Below are 20,277 nucleotides of genomic sequence, written 5' to 3' on the forward strand. Positions count from 1 at the left end.
GCCTCTCTAGACTCTGCCCGGGCCCCTGGGGCCTCTCTAGACTCTGCCCGGGCCCCTGGGGCCTCTCTAGACTCTGCCCGGGCCCCTGGGGCCCCTCTAGACTCTGCCCCGGCCCCAGCACCTGTCTGACCGTCATGTTGACCCTGGAGTTCTGCATGTACGCCCGGCAGACCGCCCGCTCCTCCTCTGACACCGGGCCCAGGAGAGACCCTCCCTCTGGGGCCGTTTCCTCTGGGGCCGGTCCCTGGCTGCAGGGGGAGGGGCCCAGGGGCGGTCCCTGGCTGGAGGGGGAGGGGCCCGGTGAGGGGGAGGGGCCCGGGGAGGGGGAGGGGTCCGGTGAGGGGGAGGGGCCCAGGGAGGGGGAGGGGCCTGGGGAGGGGGAGGGGGAGGGGCCCGGGGAGGGGGAGGGGCCCGGTGAGGGGGAGGGGCCCGGTGAGGGGGAGGGGCCCGGTGAGGGGGAGGGGCCCTGGGAGGGGGAGGGGCCCGGGGAGGGGGAGGGGCCCGGTGAGGGGGAGGGGCCCGGTGAGGGGGAGGGGCCCGGGGGGGGCCCCAGGATGCAGGGCACAGCGTGGTAGAGAAGGCGGGACGGCCCTGACATCACCATGATGTCACCGCTGTGCATGAACATGGCGCTGGGCGGGGCCTCCCGGCAAGGCCCGCCCAGCAGGAAGACAGCCGATTGGCCGAAACTGCCCCGTCAATCAATGAGGAGAGAGAGAGAGAGAGAGAGAGAGAGAGAGAGAGAGAGAGAGAGAGAGAGAGAGAGAGAGAGAGAGAGAGAGAGAGAGAGAGAGAGAGAGAGAGAGAGAGACACACACACACACACACAACGTTGATCAGACAATGGGCTATCAGTGTTTTTTTCATATCAAGGTCCATTATTTATTCTGGGTGCCTGCCATGCAATGACAGAAACACAGGTTGAAATCCGAAACATCAATATGATCATCAATATGATCATCAATATGATCATCAATACGCAAAACTTTGACCTCTATGGCCGGCCGCACGGTTTACCAAAGCCTCGCAATATATGTATATATATACAATATATACATCAATATATACATCAAAACGCACGGTTTATCGATTCATTGCGATTAATTAACTACAGAAAAATGAATGCATTAAAAAAATTAACGCATTTTAATCGCACAAATTCTTTCACCGCGGAACGTTGTCACTGGACAGTTTTCAGACGGACCTGCGCACCAAGTGTCCGTGTCCTCTTCAGACAATAACACCACCAGAAACCGCAGACAGTTCACCAGACTGGGGGAAGCCGCTGAGATCACTTTGCTTGTCCCCGTGGATTGGAAATAGGATTTAAAAGGCTATCCGATGGTAGCGTGGATTACAGCACAGTTGTGTGCAATTATTCAATAAAGAATTATTACCCCTATTACTACAAAAACAATGTTTTATTGCTTAAACTTATGTATTCACTATTCATTGATTCACTAGTTCGTGGGTGAAATAATGATAAGCGATTAAAATGCGATTAATCTAGATTAATTAACTACAAAGCCTCTGATTAATTAGATTCATTTTTTTAATCGAGTCCCAGCTCTATTATAATTACCTGAAGGACAGTAGCGGTCTGCTGAGGTCCAGTTCGGCCTCGTCCACATGGATCCCGAGGGAGGAGTCAGAGTGGTAGTAGTTGAGGATTCCCGCCTCGGCCCTGAATCCCGCGAAGCCGCACACGGCCGCAACGTGGCCCGACAACCACTGGAGGGCGCCGGGGAACGCCGAGTGGTGATCTGCCGAGTACGTCTGTTTAAAAACAACACAATGCAGTTTATTAACCCATTCTGACCTGAGATCAGATTCATACGAGGTTTCCACTGGACACACACTGGTCTGATGAACCCATTCTGACCTGAGATCAGATTCACACAAGGTTTCCAACTGGACACACACTGGTCTGATTAACCCATTCTGACCTGAGATCAGATTCATACGAGGTTTCCACTGGACACACACTGGTCTGATTAAAACAAGCATGATGTCATTTTGTCTTAGCTGGCTCTTCAAAAAAGAAACGGACTGACCTCATGCTTTCTTCTATGCATGAGGAGTCCAAGCTGCTTCTTTTCACCCGACATGGGGGGGGGGGGGGGAGTTTCCCCGGCCGGACGTAGCGCGTGGAAGGAACACGTTATTCCGACCAGTTCCTTTCCCCTCCATCAGGCGCCCCGGCTGGCCAGGGGGAGGCGGTATAGAGACCAGTTCCTTTCCCATCACTTTGCTTGTCCCCGTGGATTGGAAATAGGATTTAAAGGGCTATCCGATGATAGCGTGGATTACAGCACAGTTGTGTGCAATTATTCAATAAAGAATTCGCATATCACCACACCTCGTCAAGCCTCCAGTATCGGCTCGATGCGAAACATGTTGCACCGAGCCTAGCCTGGAAGCTAACGTCAATCAACAGTAGCTCTGCTCCATAGCGTAATTGGGACTCAGGAGTTGTATGGTACGTAATTTGATCCTTTCCCCTCACACCCGCGGAAATGCAGGCTGTGCAGCCCCTCGTTTTTAGCACAAAAAAGTGATGTGAAAGCCTACTTTTCTCCTTCTAACACTATGGATCAGAGCTAACGTTATTAAAGCCTACTTTCCTCCTTCTAACACTATGGATCAGAGCTAACGTTATTCCAACTCCCAGTAGCAGTTCAAGGACCCGACCAGATGACATGGTTTCTAACTAAACGGTTATGGCCAAATCAAATGTCAAATCTGTTATAATAATAATAATAATAATAAAACTTTATTTGTATAGCACCTTTCATGACATGAAATGCAGCTCAAAGTGCTTTACAGAACAATGGAGAATAAAAGAAAAGCAAGGCAACGACATTAAAAAACAAGCAGTAATGCAGTACAGTGAGGACATGAATAACAAAAAATACAAGATCAATTAAAGGCAATGTTGTAGAAGTGGGTCTTGAGTTATGGCTGTTACTGTATGTCCACGGAAGAAACACAGAGGTGTTTTCTTATGGTCATGTCACATATTTGTGACAAACTCTCAGAGACATGCCCCCACCATCCAAAGCTTCAATATTGAATTCCCCAGCTATTTAATTTATATAATTCCTTTGTGTTTTTCCCCTAATAAAGTTGTTTTTGATTTATCATGTCGCCCTTGTAAAGCATTTTTGGGTACTCAGAAAAGCTCTATATAAATTATTAAATTTGAGATAAGTCCCCTATTATTACTACAAAAACAACGTTTTATTGCTTAAAGGAGAATTCCATACTAAAAGGCTTTCTTACCTTTCTTTGTAGTTGTTACGTCCCCATCAAAGAGGTCCAGGTGTTATTTATTTTGTGCAAAAGCTCCTTATTGGCTATTTTCCCTACCATAAGCCCTCAATGAATTGCATTGAATTGAATGGGACTTGAATGGGGCTATGGGGTGTTGTGCTAATTCGCTTATTTCCATCGCTCAAAATTATAATTTCTTTGTATATATCCTCTCTTCATAATGTAAATAATATCCCAAGCGGGACACTTTACTACTTATTTTGATGGAAATAAGCGAATTAGCACAACACCCCATAGCCCCATTCAATTCCCATTCAATGCAATGCAATTCATTTAGGGCTTATGGTAGGGGAAATAGCCAATAAGGAGCTTTTGCACAAAATAACACCTGGACCTCTTTGGTGGGGACGTAACAACTACAAATAACACCTGGACCTCTTTGGTGGGGACGTAACGACTACAAATAACACCTGGACCTCTTTGGTGGGGACGTAACAACTACAAAAAACACCTGGACCTCTTTGGTGGGGACGTAACGACTACAAATAACACCTGGACCTCTTTGGTGGGGACGTAACAACTACAAATAACACCTGGACCTCTTTGGTGGGGACGTAACGACTACAAATAACACCTGGACCTCTTTGGTGGGGACGTAACGACTACAAATAACACCTGGACCTCTTTGGTGGGGACGTAACAACTACAAATAACACCTGGACCTCTTTGGTGGGGACGTAACAACTACAAATAACACCTGGACCTCTTTGGTGGGGACGTAACGACTACAAATAACACCTGGACCTCTTTGGTGGGGACGTAACAACTACAAATAACACCTGGACCTCTTTGGTGGGGACGTAACAACTACAAATAACACCTGGACCTCTTTGGTGGGGACGTAACAACTACAAATAACACCTGGACCTCTTTGGTGGGGACGTAACAACTACAAATAACACCTGGACCTCTTTGGTGGGGACGTAACGACTACAAATAACACCTGGACCTCTTTGGTGGGGACGTAACAACTACAAATAACACCTGGACCTCTTTGGTGGGGACGTAACAACTACAAATAACACCTGGACCTCTTTGGTGGGGACGTAACAACTACAAATAACACCTGGACCTCTTTGGTGGGGACGTAACAACTACAAATAACACCTGGACCTCTTTGGTGGGGACGTAACAACTACAAATAACACCTGGACCTCTTTGGTGGGGATGTAACAACTACAAATAACACCTGGACCTCTTTGGTGGGGACGTAACGACTACAAATAACACCTGGACCTCTTTGGTGGGGACGTAACAACTACAAAGAAAGCTAAGAAAGCATTCTATTCACTATTCACTATTCATTGATTCACTAGTATACCAAAATCCATTTGAAAAAATGGCTCTCACTTTACTCGGGTCAAATAATGATATGCGATTAATCGAGATTAATTAATTACAAAGCCTCTGATTAACCCATTCTGATCGGGAACCCATTTTGGTGTTGGCATCATGTTATGCTTTAGCTATTGAAAGATAGCAGATCTACAAGCTCATAGCGCGCCACCGAGTGGCGCGCTATGAGCTTGTAGGTCTGCTATTTTTGAAAAATCGAAGATCTGATCTCAGGTCAGAATGGGTTAATCAGACCAGTGTGTGTCCAGTTGGAAACCTTGTGTGAATCTGATCTCAGGTCAGAATGGGTTAATCAGACCCAGTGTGTGTCCAGTGGAAACCTGGTATGAATCTGATCTCAGGTCAGAATGGGATAAATTAGATATATTTAATAGTTAGATAAGATCAGTACCTTAGTGTTCCAGTTGTAGTGGTAACCCAGCGTCACCCAGCGGAGTTTCTCCAGGACGGTCTTGGGTTGTCTTCCAGAACCTCCAGAACCTCTGCTGCTGTTAGGGAATAGAGACAATGTCTTTAACCAGAACCTCCAGAACCTCTGCTTTATTTCCAGCACAGAGGTGTGGGGGGGGGATAAAGTTTTGGTATAAAGTTTGCGGGAGACCAACCTAGTCCCCATATATGAGGGACAAGGAGAGACCAACCTACTGTAGTCCCCATATATGGGGGACAAGGGGAGAGCAACCTAGTCCCCATATATGAGGGACAAGGAGAGACCAACCTAGTCCCCATATATGGGGGACAAGGGGAGACCAACCTAGTCCCCATATATGAGGGACAAGGGGAGACCAACCTAGTCCCCATATATGGGGGACAAGGGGAGACCAACCTAGTCCCCATATATGAGGGACAAGGAGAGACCAACCTAGTCCCCATATATGGGGGACAAGGGGAGACCAACCTAGTCCCCATATATGGGGGACAAGGGGAGACCAACCTAGTCCCCATATATGAGGGACAAGGAGAGACCAACCTAGTCCCCATATATGGGGGACAAGGGGAGACCAACCTAGTCCCCATATATGAGGGACAAGGAGAGACCAACCTACTGTAGTCCCCATATATGGGGGACAAGGGGAGAGCAACCTAGTCCCCATATATGAGGGACAAGGAGAGACCAACCTAGTCCCCATATATGGGGGACAAGGGGAGACCAACCTAGTCCCCATATATGAGGGACAAGGGGAGACCAACCTAGTCCCCATATATGGGGGACAAGGGGAGACCAACCTAGTCCCCATATATGAGGGACAAGGAGAGACCAACCTAGTCCCCATATATGGGGGACAAGGGGAGACCAACCTAGTCCCCATATATGGGGGACAAGGGGAGACCAACCTAGTCCCCATATATGAGGGACAAGGAGAGACCAACCTAGTCCCCATATATGGGGGACAAGGGGAGACCAACCTAGTCCCCATATATGGGGGACAAGGGGAGACCAACCTAGTCCCCATATATGGGGGACAAGGGGAGACCAACCTAGTCCCCATATATGGGGGACAAGGGGAGACCAACCTACTGTAGTCCCCATATATGGGGGACAAGGGGAGAGCAACCTAGTCCCCATATATGGGGGACAAGGGGAGACCAACCTAGTCCCCATATATGGGGGACAAGGGGAGACCAACCTACTGTAGTCCCCATATATGGGGGACAAGGGGAGACCAACCTAGTCCCCATATATGAGGGACAAGGGGAGACCAACCTAGTCCCCATATATGAGGGACAAGGGGAGACCAACCTAGTCCCCATATATGGGGGACAAGGGGAGAGCAACCTAGTCCCCATATATGGGGGACAAGGGGAGACCAACCTAGTCCCCATATATGAGGGACAAGGGGAGACCAACCTAGTCCCCATATATGAGGGACAAGGGGAGACCAACCTAGTCCCCATATATGGGGGACAAGGGGAGACCAACCTAGTCCCCATATATGAGGGACAAGGGGAGACCAACCTACTGTAGTCCCCATATATGGGGGACAAGGGGAGACCAACCTAGTCCCCATATATGAGGGACAAGGGGAGACCAACCTAGTCCCCATATATGAGGGACAAGGGGAGACCAACCTAGTCCCCATATATGGGGGACGGGGAGACCAACCTAGTCCCCATATATGGGGGACAAGGGGAGACCAACCTAGTCCCCATATATGAGGGACAAGGAGAGACCAACCTACTGTAGTCCCCATATATGGGGGACAAGGGGAGACCAACCTAGTCCCCATATATGGGGGACAAGGGGAGACCAACCTAGTCCCCATATATGAGGGACAAGGAGAGACCAACCTAGTCCCCATATATGGGGGACAAGGGGAGACCAACCTAGTCCCCATATATGGGGGACAAGGGGAGACCAACCTAGTCCCCATATATGAGGGACAAGGAGAGACCAACCTAGTCCCCATATATGGGGGACAAGGGGAGACCAACCTAGTCCCCATATATGAGGGACAAGGGGAGACCAACCTACTGTAGTCCCCATATATGGGGGACAAGGGGAGACCAACCTAGTCCCCATATATGAGGGACAAGGGGAGACCAACCTAGTCCCCATATATGAGGGACAAGGGGAGACCAACCTAGTCCCCATATATGGGGGACAAGGGGAGACCAACCTAGTCCCCATATATGAGGGACAAGGGGAGACCAACCTAGTCCCCATATATGAGGGACAAGGGGAGAGCAACCTAGTCCCCATATATGAGGGACAAGGGGAGACCAACCTAGTCCCCATATATGAGGGACAAGGGGAGACCAACCTAGTCCCCATATATGGGGGACAAGGGGAGACCAACCTAGTCCCCATATATGAGGGACAAGGGGAGAGCAACCTAGTCCCCATATATGGGGGACAAGGGGAGACCAACCTAGTCCCCATATATGGGGGACAAGGGGAGACCAACCTAGTCCCCATATATGGGGGACAAGGGGAGACCAACCTAGTCCCCATATATGGGGGACAAGGAGAGACCAACCTACTGTAGTCCCCATATATGGGGGACAAGGGGAGACCAACCTAGTCCCCATATATGGGGGACAAGGGGAGACCAACCTAGTCCCCATATATGGGGGACAAGAGGAGACCAACCTAGTCCCCATATATGGGGGACAAGGGGAGACCAACCTAGTCCCCATATATGGGGGACAAGGGGAGACCAACCTAGTCCCCATATATGGGGGACAAGGGGAGACCAACCTAGTCCCCATATATGGGGGACAAGGGGAGACCAACCTAGTCCCCATATATGGGGGACAAGGGGAGACCAACCTAGTCCCCATATATGGGGGACAAGGGGAGACCAACCTAGTCCCCATATATGGGGGACAAGGGGAGAGCAACGGACTTGAACTCATGCTTCCTTCATGCCTGAGTGTCCAAGTTGCTCCTTTACACCTGACAGGGGGGAGTTTCCCTGGTTGGACGTAGCGCGTGGAAGGAACACGTTATTCCAACCAGTTCCTTTCCCCTCCATCAGGCGCCCCGGCTGGCCAGGGGGAGGCAGTATAGAGACCAGTTCCTTTCCCCTCCATCAGGCGCCCCGGCTGGCCAGGGGGAGGCAGTATAGAGACCAGTTCCTTTCCCCTCCATCAGGCGCCCCGGCTGGCCAGGGGGAGGCAGTATAGAGACCAGTTCCTTTCCCCTCCATCAGGCGCCCCGGCTGGCCAGGGGGAGGCAGTATAGAGACCAGTTCCTTTCCCCTCCATCAGGCGCCCCGGCAAACAGTCAAACTGTTTTAATGAAATCGATGCATGGATTTTTTTTTAAATGAACGCCCTCGTGGGCGGAGTCGCAACTCACCCCATGGCGTGTGCGCTCCGCCCCCAGAGGTCATGCGTATCCTCGGGGGTCATGTGACTCACATCATGGCGTGCGCGCTGCGGCCCCAGAGGTCATGTGACTCACCCCATCATGGCGTGCGCGCTGCGGCCCCAGAGGTCATGTGACTCACCCCATGGCGTGCGCGCTGCGGCCCCAGAGGTCAAGTGACTCACCCCATCATGGCGTGCGCGCTGCGGCCCCAGAGGTCATGTGACTCCTCGGGGGTCATGTGCATGTCCAGGTTGGTCACGTTGGGCGTCTGGGCGTACGTCCTCAGACACTGACGGGTCCACCACACGTCAGACTCCGCCAGGAACGGGTTCGAGATGAAGATGAAGCCTGTTGGGGGGGGGGGGGGGGGGGGAGGGGGAGAGGGGAGAGGGGGGGGGGGGGGGACATTTATTTATCAGACAGTCCCATTTAGACCTGCAGGGAACCATTCTAATGTCTTCTAAATCCTGGCAGTTTTCTGAAAAACCTCAAGTTTCTGTCAGTCGTTTTCATGTCAACGACCCCCAGAATTATCTGTAATTGGTCGCCGACCCCCATCTGAAAATATGTTGTTCCAGGGACCCCCTCCCCCCCCCCCCCTCCAGAAGCAAAGATTTGAGTTAAAATCGTTGGCTCTGAAAGAATATAGAATATATTCAAAGATTTTGCACAAGATTTCACGATTTAAAAAAAAATAGCAGACCTACACAAGCGCTATGAGCTTGTAGATCTGCTATTTTTTGGAAAACCAAAGAACGACTGACATAGAAACACGGCTTTTTCAGAAAACTGTCAGGACGTAGAAGACATTTTTTTAGAATCTGATCTCAGGTCAGAATGGGTTTTAAGGCTCTTTACAGTAAAGCAACACAAGGTAATATATATATATTATTATTCTCTATATAGATAAAACACACCTGGGTATCCTTTCAGATTAAAAGCTCTCCAGTCCCATAACACACACCTGGGTATCCTTTCAGATTAAAAGCTCTCCAGTCCCATAACACACACCTGGGTATCCTTTCAGATTAAAAGCTCTCCAGTGCCATAACACACACCTGGGTATCCTTTCAGATTAAAAGCTCTCCAGTCCCATAACACACACCTGGGTATCCTTTCAGATTAAAAGCTCTCCAGTCCCATAACACACACCTGGGTATCCTTTCAGATTAAAAGCTCTCCAGTCCCATAACACACACCTGGGTATCCTTTCAGATTAAAAGCTCTCCAGTGCCGCGGCGGTCTCAGTCCAACTCTCCTGGCGTCCTCGTCGCTCACTGCAGCAGGCTGCAGATTGGCCGGAACCACCTGTCCGTCAACACACACACACACACACGCACACGCACACGCACACACACACACACACACACACACACACACACACACACACACACGTCGCAACTTGTAGATCGGTTATTTTTGCTACGACATTTATTTAACCTTTATTTAACCAGTAATATCACATTGAGACTGCGTCTCTTTTACAAGTGGGAACTGAAGGCCAAGAGGCAGAAATATAAATTACACTTCAATACCACATCATCAATGATACATTTTGAACCAGCAAATACAACATCCATAATAATACACCTTAACCCATTCTGACCTGAGATCAGATTCATACGAGGTTTCCACTGGACACACACTGGTCTGATTAAAACCATTCTGACCTGAGATCAGATTCTAAAAAAATGTCAGTCGTTCTTCGATTTTTCAAAAAATAGCAGATCTACAAGCTCATATCGCGCCACTCGGTGGCGTGATATGAACTTGTAGATCTGCTATTTTTCAATAGCTAAAGCATAACATGATGCTGACACCAAAATGGGTTCCCGTTCAGAATAGGTTTTTTAAGTACCTATGCATAAATACAACAAGTCACCTGTCCTACTTTTTAGAAGCAGGGCAAAATACAGCATATACACAATCTACACGATCTGAACCGACATAATAAATACATAGGCATGAACATAGGCTAGTACATATCCAAACATGAACATACGTAGGCTAGTACATATCCACACATGAACATAGGCTAGTACATATCCAAACATGTGCAGGTGTTGAATTGTACATCGAAGATGATCCTTTTGAAACTTCTCAAGGGAACTTTCAACGCCAATTTTAGTCTGGACTGTAGATCATTCAATGCAGCATGGCACATTAAGGGATCCATGCAATGTGGCCCCTCTGGAGTGAGTGTGGAAATAAATATAATGGCCCTCTCCATCGTCAAAGTTGCCCGGTAGTTAGCACGGTTAGGGCTATACCCGACTCCACCAGACGGTGGCAGTATTGAGTCAGGTTAGTTAGGGCTAGCGGTATGTGTAAAAAAAAGAAAACATTATTTCACTGATAGTGCTGTCAACAACAAGTCTATGAAGCCATCTAAGAAATCTAAGAAAAAGGCAAAGAAAAAACAGACAGACTCAATCTTACCACACACACACACACACACACACACACACACGCCACACACCTTGTCAGCGTGCGTTCCTCTGCAGAAGTCAATCACGTTGCTCAGATCAGGAGGAGGATTCCTGCTCTTATAAAACTTAAACATCTTCCTGAACGCGTCTTCGGTTCCGGTTCCTCCTCCTCCTCCTCCTCCTCCTCCTCCCGGCATCTTCAAACTATTCATTAGATAATAATAATGTAATGATATTAGTATTATTAATCCATTTAGAGTACAATACCCATGTTTCTATGTCAGTGGTTCTCAAACTATTTAACGTCAAGGAAGGACCCCCAGAATTATCTGTATTTTGACCGCGGACCCCTATCTGAAAATGATGTTCCAGCCCCCCCCCCCACCCACCAGAGTTGAGTTGAGTTAAAAACGTTCGCTCTGAAAGAATATAATTATTCAAAGATTAGCGACACATTTTCCAAAAAATAGCAGATCTACAAGCTCGTAGTGCGGCACAGAGTGCCGCGCTAATTCTCAATGAATTACACTTTATTAATATTGTCATGAAACGCACCTGGAGGAGCGTAGGAGAAACACTGCCTGCGTCCGAACACCAGGAGGCGTTGTAAGCACTCTTTATAAAGGGCTGGGCGATGGACACTCGTCACGATGACCAACGCCAGCCGTCTGTGTCCATATAAGGAGTTCTGCATTAGCACGATGTCAGCACTGGATGGCGCCGTCTCTGGGGATTAAGAGGATTATAATGAATGATGTCGCTCAGGAGGAGATCGAGGTCTCTTGTTGGGACAACCGTTACCCCCGCAACGTGATCCCGGATAGATATGGATCTTTGATTGATTGATTGAAATATTTATTAACAGTTTGTAGAATTACAGTATACATTTCAAGCACAAACTCAATACAAAGACTGTGAGTGGACGACCCAATTGAGCATTACACTTGTTTACAACAGGGTCCACATTGTTCAATTCATCAAAACATTTAGAGACGTACAAATAGACACTTCTATGTAGTTAAAGAACAGAACAGGAATTCATCATAAAGGAAGCAAAAAGGGAAAATAAACATATACAGTGAGGGGGAAAGGGGGGGGGGATTCAGATTTTACGGGGGCCAGTTTAGAATTGCAGCCATCCGTAGGTGCCCTTTGAGAGCGGTTTTGAAGGAGTCAAGGGATTCACATGTCTTAATGACTGTTGGTAGGGCGTTCCACATTTTGGTGGCATAGGAGCGAAAATAATTTAGTCCCTTGTTTGTGCCGAATCTGGGTTGTACATGGTTTGTTGCACTGCATCTCTAGATCAGCCATGCAGCCTGCCCCAAATATGGAGATTGTGACGTCAGACATGGATTGGTTAATAATACTATAAATATGTCGGCCGGGTATAATCTCCATATATGGAGTTATAATATTCTGTGGGCAACTATAGGGTGACCTATAGTGAGTGCTTTTGAGCAAGCTTTTTGACATGATGTTTTTCTATGGTATCGTGTCGTCCAATCACAGTTCACGGTTTTTGTATTGAGTTGTACTTGTTCTGTAATTCTGCAAACTGTTAATAAATAAATAAATCAGCTAAAGTAAGATAATGCCATGATGATGATACCCTCCTCTCTGTGTGTGTGTGTGTGTGTGTGTGTGTGTGTGTGTGTGTGTGTGTGTGTGTGTGTGTGTGTGTGTGTGTGTGTGTTTTGATTGATTGATTGATTGATTGAAATATTTATTAACAGTTTGCAGAATTACAGTATACATTTCAAGAACAAACTCAATACAAAGACTGTTAACTGTGAGTGGACGACCCAATTAAGCACTACACAAGTTGTTTACAACAGGGTCCACCGTGTTCAATTCATCACAACAAATAGACACTTCTATAATTATAGTTAAAGGACAGAACAGGAATTCATCATATAGGAAGCAAAAAGGGAAAAGATACATACAGTGAGTCTGTCTGTGTGTCTGTGAGTGTGACTGTGTGTGCGTGTGTGTGTGTGTGTGTGTGTGTGTGTGTGTATGCGTGCGTGTGGGCGTGCGTGTGTGTGTGTGTGTGTGTGTGTGTGTGTGTGTGTGTGTGTGTGTGTGTGTGTGTGTGTGTGTGTGTGTGTGTGTGTGTGTGTGTGTGTGTGTGTGTGTGTGTGTATGCTTGCTAGCTTCCTCTCTTCAAATTAAATACCCATATAAGGTGAGAGGGAGTGAAAGCCTTCGTTACAATTATTATTCATAAATAGGCTACGAATTAATGTAGTGTTTGTATAGTTTAATTAATGAATGTAAGCACGTTAATTAGTGTTAATTAATTAATGTATACATACTTCTCCTCCTCTGACACGCCGCGGCGGCATCATGGGCGCCGCCATCTTGAAAACAAGCCTCTGAAAACAGCAGATCTACAAGCTCACAACGCGTCGCGGCCGCGACGCGTTGTGAGCTTGTAGATCTGCTGTTTTCTGCTGCTCCGTGCTCGGTTCTATCAACCTGACCAACCGCAGCTCCGCATTCCGCGTCACGTGACAATGACGACTTTTTCCCTTTTTTTTTTACGTTGAACGTTGATGCTGTTGACGTCAGAGGGGTCAGAGTTTAATGTTTGAAGGACATCCAAGATGGCGGCGACCGGCAGACACTCCAAGAAGGTGTTCGAGCTGTTCGTGTCTAAAGTACCCTGGACCATAGCCAGCAGTGAGTATTATTATGATGATGATGAATTGAGCAAGGTGGACCCTCTTGTAAACTATAGTGTAGTGCTTTTTTAACTGTTCTTTAACTACATAGAAGTGTCTATTTGTACGTCTCTAAATGTTTTGATGAATTGAACATGGTGGACCCTCTTGTAACCAAGTGTAATGCTTAATTGGGTCGTCCACTCACAGTTAACAGTCTTTTTGTATTGAGTTTGTGCTTAAAATGTACTGTAATTCTGCAAACTGTTAATAAATATTTAAATCAATCAATATTATGATGAATTGAGCAAGGTGGACCCTCTTGTAAACTAGTGTGTAGTGCTTTATGCCAGGGGTCTGTCTGCGACCTTTTTTAACCCCCATTTAGACCTGATTTAAAAACATTCACTCTGAAAGAATATATTATTCAAAGATTTGCGCCACATTTTTACGATTTTTTCAAAAATAGCAGACCTACAAGCTCGTAGCGCGCCACTCGGTGGCGCGCTATGAGCTTGTAGATCTGCTATTTTCCAATAGCTAAAGTATAACATAATGTTTAAAACACCAAAAGGGGTTCCCGTCCAAAATGGGTTAAATGAAGTGCCATGTTTAATATCTTCTGGATCGTGACAGTGTGCCATATCAACATTAATTAATTTTAATAATGACACCACGGGAAAAATTCCAACATATTTTGCTTGTCCACAAATATAAAGTTTTTTTCCTTATTTTTAAATATTTTCTTTCACGTTGTTATAATGATCGTTAGATTAGACTCAGGGCAGAGTTCAGTTTTAATGCATGTAGAATGCAGGATGTAATTTACACACACAAATGTTGAGGGACTTCATTTATATTTTATATTTTTATATTTAAATAGTTTATTTAAAACCAGAAACACTCTCTCACACACAGTCTGCCAGTGTGCCAGTGATCACCCTCCTTTGTGCCAATATTGGCACTGCATGGTGCCTTAGCCGCAATTTGCAACTCTAGATTTTTTTTTTTTTCATAAAAATCCACCGTAGAGATGTTATGAGCTACTTTCTGTCAAGACATCCTCTGCAAGTGATTTTTTTTTCTTGATCCAGAGTGACTTACATTAAGCAAGAACAAAAAAAGCATGGGAATACATCACATAAAAAGCATTTATCATGAAACAATGCATGCGTAAGCTAAGAAAGTAAGTGGAATATCTATATAATGAAACTATACACATAAAATATACTATACTATGCTATACTGACGTGCTATGACTACATACAATGCAATTATAGTGCTGTCTACATAACATGCTATAAGTCTGTATCAATTATAGTGCTGTCTACAGAACATGCTATAAGTCTGTATCAAATGCTATCTAAGTCTACAGAAAGTCTACAGAAATGTCCTACAATCTGTAATGAAGCATGTTAGATTCTCCAACATTGCAGCTTGACTTATCCTCTTTAGCCTGCATTAAAGTATCGGTTTGCATAAATAAACCTAGCCCTGGTCCAAGGCTTACAGCGAGCCTCTCTCTGACTCCTTGTCGAAGTACCTTCCACAGCCCTCTGGTCATATTTCCTCTCCCGTGCGCTGTTTTTCTAATACCAGCAAATAAACAAAACGACGAAACCACTCACCGAAACAAAGCCTGCTAGACCTTAAGGTAAAAGTCTATTCTCCAACCTGGGAAGCGTCTCAGGTCCCCAGTTTCTCTCTAAAATGCACTTTGTGCCATTTTAATAACGCAATGTACCCTGAATTGAATTGCAGTAACGATATCCTACACTCGCGAAACGCCAGTAATGTGATCCTGGCGGTTCGCGAGTGTAGGATACTCTAGTTCAATTCAGGGTACATTGCGTTATTAAAATGGCACAAAGTGCATTTTAGAGAGAAACTGGGGACCTGAGACGCTTCCCAGGTTGGAGAATAGACTTTTACAAAGGTCTAGCAGGCTTTGTTTCGGTGAGTGGTTTCGTCGTTTTGTTTATTTGCTGGTATTAGAAAAACAGCGCACGGAAGAGGAAATATGACCAGAGGGCTGTGGAAGGTACTTCCACAAGGCGTCAGAGAGAGGCTCGCTGTAAGCCTTGGACCAGGGCTAAAATAAACCTAACTCATGTCATGAGAGTCGACAGCCTTGCAATCAGTAGCGTTTCCAGGAAATTAACATTCTTTCTGGGCAGGCAAGGATGTGTCGTCGTTAATTGTTTTGTGCAACAAAATAGTCATCGACGTAAAATTGTAATTGTCACAAAGGAGATGAATGCAATGATGTCATGATGAATGATATCATAGTGATGTTGCAGAGATTAAAATAGGGTGCATTTTGCATCCCAAAACACAATTTATAGTTAAGGGACGCAATAAAACAACGATCCATCCACGGGATGCACTACTGTACTGTTCTAGTTTATTTTGCTAGCTTTAGTTATAATAATGATTTCTTCTATTAGTATAACCTCATTATAAGTATAACCAGTCCATATGAAATTAAATGAGAGTTAAATGCTGCAATTTGTAAAAAAATGTCAAAATATGACTCCTAACATCGTTGAAGTGGGACTCATTTCTAAAACGCCATCCCTGCACCCTGGGACTCATCTCTAAAAGACCATCCCTGCATCCTGGGACTCATCTCTAAAAGACTATCCCTGCATCCTGGGACTCATTTCTAAAAGACTATCCCTGCATCCTGGGACTCATCTCTAAAAGACCATCCCTGCATCCTGGGACTCATTTCTAAAAGACCATCCCTGCATCCTGGGACTCATTTCTAAAAGACCATCCCTGCATCCTGGGACTCATTTCTAAAAGGCCATCCTTGCATCCTGGGACTCATCTCTAAAAGACCATCCCTGCATCCTGGGACTCATTTCTAAAAGACCATCCCTGCATCCTGGGACTCATTTCTAAAAGACCATCCCTGCATCCTGGGACTCATTTCTAAAAGACCATCCCTGCATCCTGGGACTCATTTCTAAAAGACCATCCCTGCATCCTGGGACTCATTTCTAAAAGACCATCCCTGCATCCTGGGACTCATTTCTAAAAGACCATCCCTGCATCCTGGGACTCATTTCTAAAAGACCATCCCTGCATCCTGGGACTCATTTCTAAAAGACCATCCCTGCATCCTGGGACTCATTTCTAAAAGACCATCCCTGCATCCTGGGACTCATTTCTAAAAGACCATCCCTGCATCCTGGGACTCATCTCTAAAAGACCATCCCTGCATCCTGGGACTCATTTCTAAAAGACCATCCCTGCATCCTGGGACTCATTTCTAAAAGACCATCCCTGCATCCTGGGACTCATTTCTAAAAGACCATCCCTGCATCCCGGGACTCATTACATTGAAAACCTATTTACATCACTGATGATGTCATGTCGTCTTCCATTCCAGAGGAGATGAGGGATGATGTCATTAGTGATGTCATATTGTTGTCATGTTGTGTCTTCCAGAGGAGATGAGGGATGATGGCATTAGTGATGTCATTAGTGATGTCATGTTGTGTCTTCCAGAGGAGATGAGGGATGATGTCATTAGTGATGTCATGTTGTGTCTTCCAGAGGAGATGAGGGATGATGTCATTAGTGATGTCATGTCATGTTGTGTCTTCCAGAGGAGATGAGGGAGTACTTTGGACAGTTTGGAGCTGTGACCAGATGTTTCCTTCCCACGGTAAGTGTGTGTGTGTGTGTGTGTGTGTGTGTGTGTGTGTGTGTGTGTGTGTGTGTGTGTGGGTGTGGGTGGCCAGGGGCAGGCAGTTTAGAGACCAGTTCCTTTCCCCTCCATCAGGCGCCCCGGCTGGCCAGGGGGAGGCAGTATAGAGACCAGTTCCTTTCCCCTCCATCAGGCGCCCCGGCTGGCCAGGGGGAGGCAGTATAGAGACCAGTTCCTTTCCCCTCCATCAGGCGCCCCGGCTGGCCAGGGGGAGGCAGTATAGAGACCAGTTCCTTTCCCCTCCATCAGGCGCCCCGGCTGGCCAGGGGGAGGCAGTTCAGAGACCAGTTCCTTTCCCCTCCATCAGGTGCCCCGGCTGGCCAGGGGGAGGCAGTATAGAGACCAGTTCCTTTCCCCTCCATCAGGCGCCCCGGCTGGCCAGGGGGAGGCAGTATAGAGACCAGTTCCTTTCCCCTCCATCAGGCGCCCCGGCTGGCCAGGGGGAGGCAGTATAGAGACCAGTTCCTTTCCCCTCCATCAGGCGCCCCGGCTGGCCAGGGGGAGGCGGTATAGAGACCAGTTCCTTTCCCCTCCATCAGGCGCCCCGGCTGGCCAGGGGGAGGCAGTATAGAGACCAGGATTACTGCATGTTTTTTGTGAGGGTACCTACCCTATATTTAATGTTGTTGTTGTCTATGTTTATATTCAAAGGATAAGGACACCGGGTTCCACAAAGGTCACTGCTGGGTCACCTATTCCACGGAGGAGAGTCTGAGCAACGCTCTGCACACAGACCCTCACGTCCTGGAGGGAGCCAAGGTACCTGATCTACAAACCCTCATAATACTGAGATACAAACACACTACATAACGTTGACATTATACAGATCTACAAACCCACCGCCACATAACCTTAGCACCCCGAACGCCCCGGGGTTAGGGTTTTCTTTGGTGTTTTAAGGATTCTGTTCTGTTTGGGTAGTGTGTGAATGCTGTGTACCGTTCCCGGGAGCGGATCGCCCCAACTGTACCCGGGACCACGATCAATCAAAGTCTCGAATACCTATTTATTCACACTTGCTTTTAGTCTGTCTCAGTGGTGCTCAATATTTCATTTCAAGGACCCCAAAAATTACCTGTAATATCATGCCTCCGCCCTCCCCATCTGAAAATATGTTGTTCCAGGGACCCCCCCCCCCCACCCCAGAAGCAAAGATTTGAGTTAAAAACGTTCACTCTGTAATAATATATATTCAAAGATTTTTCACGTTTTTTTTCAAAAAATAGCAGACCTACTCTGTGCTTTTCAGTTCTGTTCAGTTCAGTTTTATTTTCGATCTTAAAAAAAAGAAGATTGTTTTTTTTAATTTCGACGTCAGTCCAAAATGGGTTAACACTGGGAAAACTGTACGGTTAAGTGGGAAATAATAACCTGTGATAAATTGCAAAAAAAAGCTCTAGTGATTAGTTGCCGATTCGATTAATCGATTACTAACCCATTCTGAACGGGAACCCGTTTTGGTGTCAGCATCATGTTATGCTTTAGCTATTGAAAAACAGCAGATCTACAAGCTCATAGCGCGCCACCGAAGTGGCGCGCTACGAGCTTGTAGGTCTGCTATTTTTGAAAGAAAATCGAAGAACGGCTGACATTTTTAGAATCTGATCTCAGGTCAGAATGGGTCAATCAGACCAGTGTGTGTCCAGTGGAAACCTCGTATGAATCTGATCTCAGGTCAGAATGGGCTAAATTAGTGGACTAACTCATTGAATAATGGATGTCTTCTGTCTGTCTCAGCTACAGGTGCAGAGAAACAGAGAGACAGAAAACCACCGCAGGCAGTGAGAACAACACAGGAGAACAACAAAGACACAGAACATGAGTGAAGCTTTGTGACCGTTATGTGAATAATTATTATTATTGTTATTATTATTGAAGGTAGGCTGAGTGATAAAACATCTCCATGTTCTGACGGTATCCATTCCTGCTGCTATAGCGTCTACAGTGTTTGTTCAGGAGGCTCTCCAAAGCTTTATCAATCTTTATTTTGACTTTGGAACGATTCTATGAATGGCAACAATTAATAAATGTGTTGATTTCATCGTGTTCCTCGTTCGGTCGTTTTTCATTTCGACGCGGTTTTCTCTGCCAGACATTACTCTGTAATATAACATACTATAATATAACATACTATAATACATTACTCTGTAATATAACATACTATAATACATTACTCTGTAATATAACATACTATAATACATTACTCTGTAATATAAACCATGTCTCCACTCTATAAGGTCTATAATCTATAACCTCAACTCTATAAACCATGTCTCCACTCTATAAGGTCTATAATCTATAACCTCAACTCTATAAACCATGTCTCCACTCTATAAGGTCTATAATCTATAACCTCAACTCTATAAACCATGTCTCCACTCTATAAGGTCTATAATCTATAATCTCAACTCTATAAACCATGTCTCCACTCTATAAGGTCTATAATCTATAATCTATAATCTATAAACCATGTCTCCACTCTATAAGGTCTATAATCTATAATCTATAATCTATAAACCATGTCTCCACTCTATAAGGTCTATAATCTATAATCTATAATCTATAAACCATGTCTCCACTCTATAAGGTCTATAATCTATAATCTATAAACCATGTCTCCACTCTATAAGGTCTATAATCTATAATCTATAATCTATAAACCATGTCTCCACTCTATAAGGTCTATAATCTATAATCTATAATCTATAAACCATGTCTCCACTCTATAAGGTCTATAATCTATAATCTATAATCTATAAACCATGTCTCCACTCTATAAGGTCTATAATCTATAATCTATAATCTATAAACCATGTCTCCACTCTATAAGGTCTATAATCTATAATCTATAAACCATGTCTCCACTCTATAAGGTCTATAATCTATAATCTATAATCTATAAACCATGTCTCCACTCTATAAGGTCTATAATCTATAATCTATAAACCATGTCTCCACTCT

The 20,277-nt window shown here is 45.8% G+C and overlaps 2 protein-coding genes across 2 annotated transcripts in view; one reads left to right on the plus strand and one right to left on the minus strand.

Annotated features, from left to right (window-relative positions):
* Positions 1–11,622, minus strand: part of alkbh1 (alkB homolog 1, histone H2A dioxygenase) — a gene marked incomplete at its 3' end in the record, with an annotated part of 12,092 nt that extends 470 nt beyond the window's left edge. Inside the window, exons 1-8 of the mRNA XM_083792813.1 lie at positions 11,488–11,622; positions 10,983–11,136; positions 9,703–9,811; positions 8,686–8,851; positions 5,081–5,177; positions 1,583–1,776; positions 470–689; positions 1–277 (exon numbers count right to left, since the gene is read on the minus strand). The exon at positions 1–277 is cut by the window's left edge and continues 470 nt beyond it. Of these exons, the coding sequence (XP_083648939.1) occupies positions 1–277; positions 470–689; positions 1,583–1,776; positions 5,081–5,177; positions 8,686–8,851; positions 9,703–9,811; positions 10,983–11,129 (1,210 nt within the window). The 5' untranslated portion in view covers positions 11,130–11,136; positions 11,488–11,622. The remainder of the gene's footprint in view (positions 278–469; positions 690–1,582; positions 1,777–5,080; positions 5,178–8,685; positions 8,852–9,702; positions 9,812–10,982; positions 11,137–11,487) is intronic.
* A 1,894-nt stretch (positions 11,623–13,516) lies between these two features.
* slirp (SRA stem-loop interacting RNA binding protein) lies at positions 13,517–19,362 on the plus strand. Its single transcript, XM_083792484.1, has 4 exons — positions 13,517–13,617; positions 17,216–17,274; positions 17,968–18,075; positions 19,054–19,362. Exons 1-4 carry the CDS (start codon positions 13,542–13,544, stop codon positions 19,099–19,101), a joined length of 291 nt encoding a protein of 96 aa, XP_083648610.1. The 5' UTR covers positions 13,517–13,541; the 3' UTR covers positions 19,102–19,362.
* The last annotated feature ends 915 nt before the right edge of the window (positions 19,363–20,277 follow it).

This window comes from Protomyctophum parallelum (genome assembly GCF_964188405.1).
Source record: "Protomyctophum parallelum genome assembly, chromosome: 20".
In the NCBI taxonomy this organism is placed as follows: domain Eukaryota; kingdom Metazoa; phylum Chordata; class Actinopteri; order Myctophiformes; family Myctophidae; genus Protomyctophum; species Protomyctophum parallelum.

Coding starts and splice junctions, on each gene's coding strand:
- slirp (XM_083792484.1), top strand. CDS start 13,542: ATGGCGGCGACCGGCAGACACTCCAAGAAGGTGTTCGAGCTGTTCGTG. Junction 13,618..17,215: donor ACCCTGGACCATAGCCAGCA/GTGAGTATTATT, acceptor TGTGTCTTCCAG/AGGAGATGAGGGAGTACTTT. Junction 18,076..19,053: donor ACGTCCTGGAGGGAGCCAAG/GTACCTGATCTA, acceptor TGTCTGTCTCAG/CTACAGGTGCAGAGAAACAG.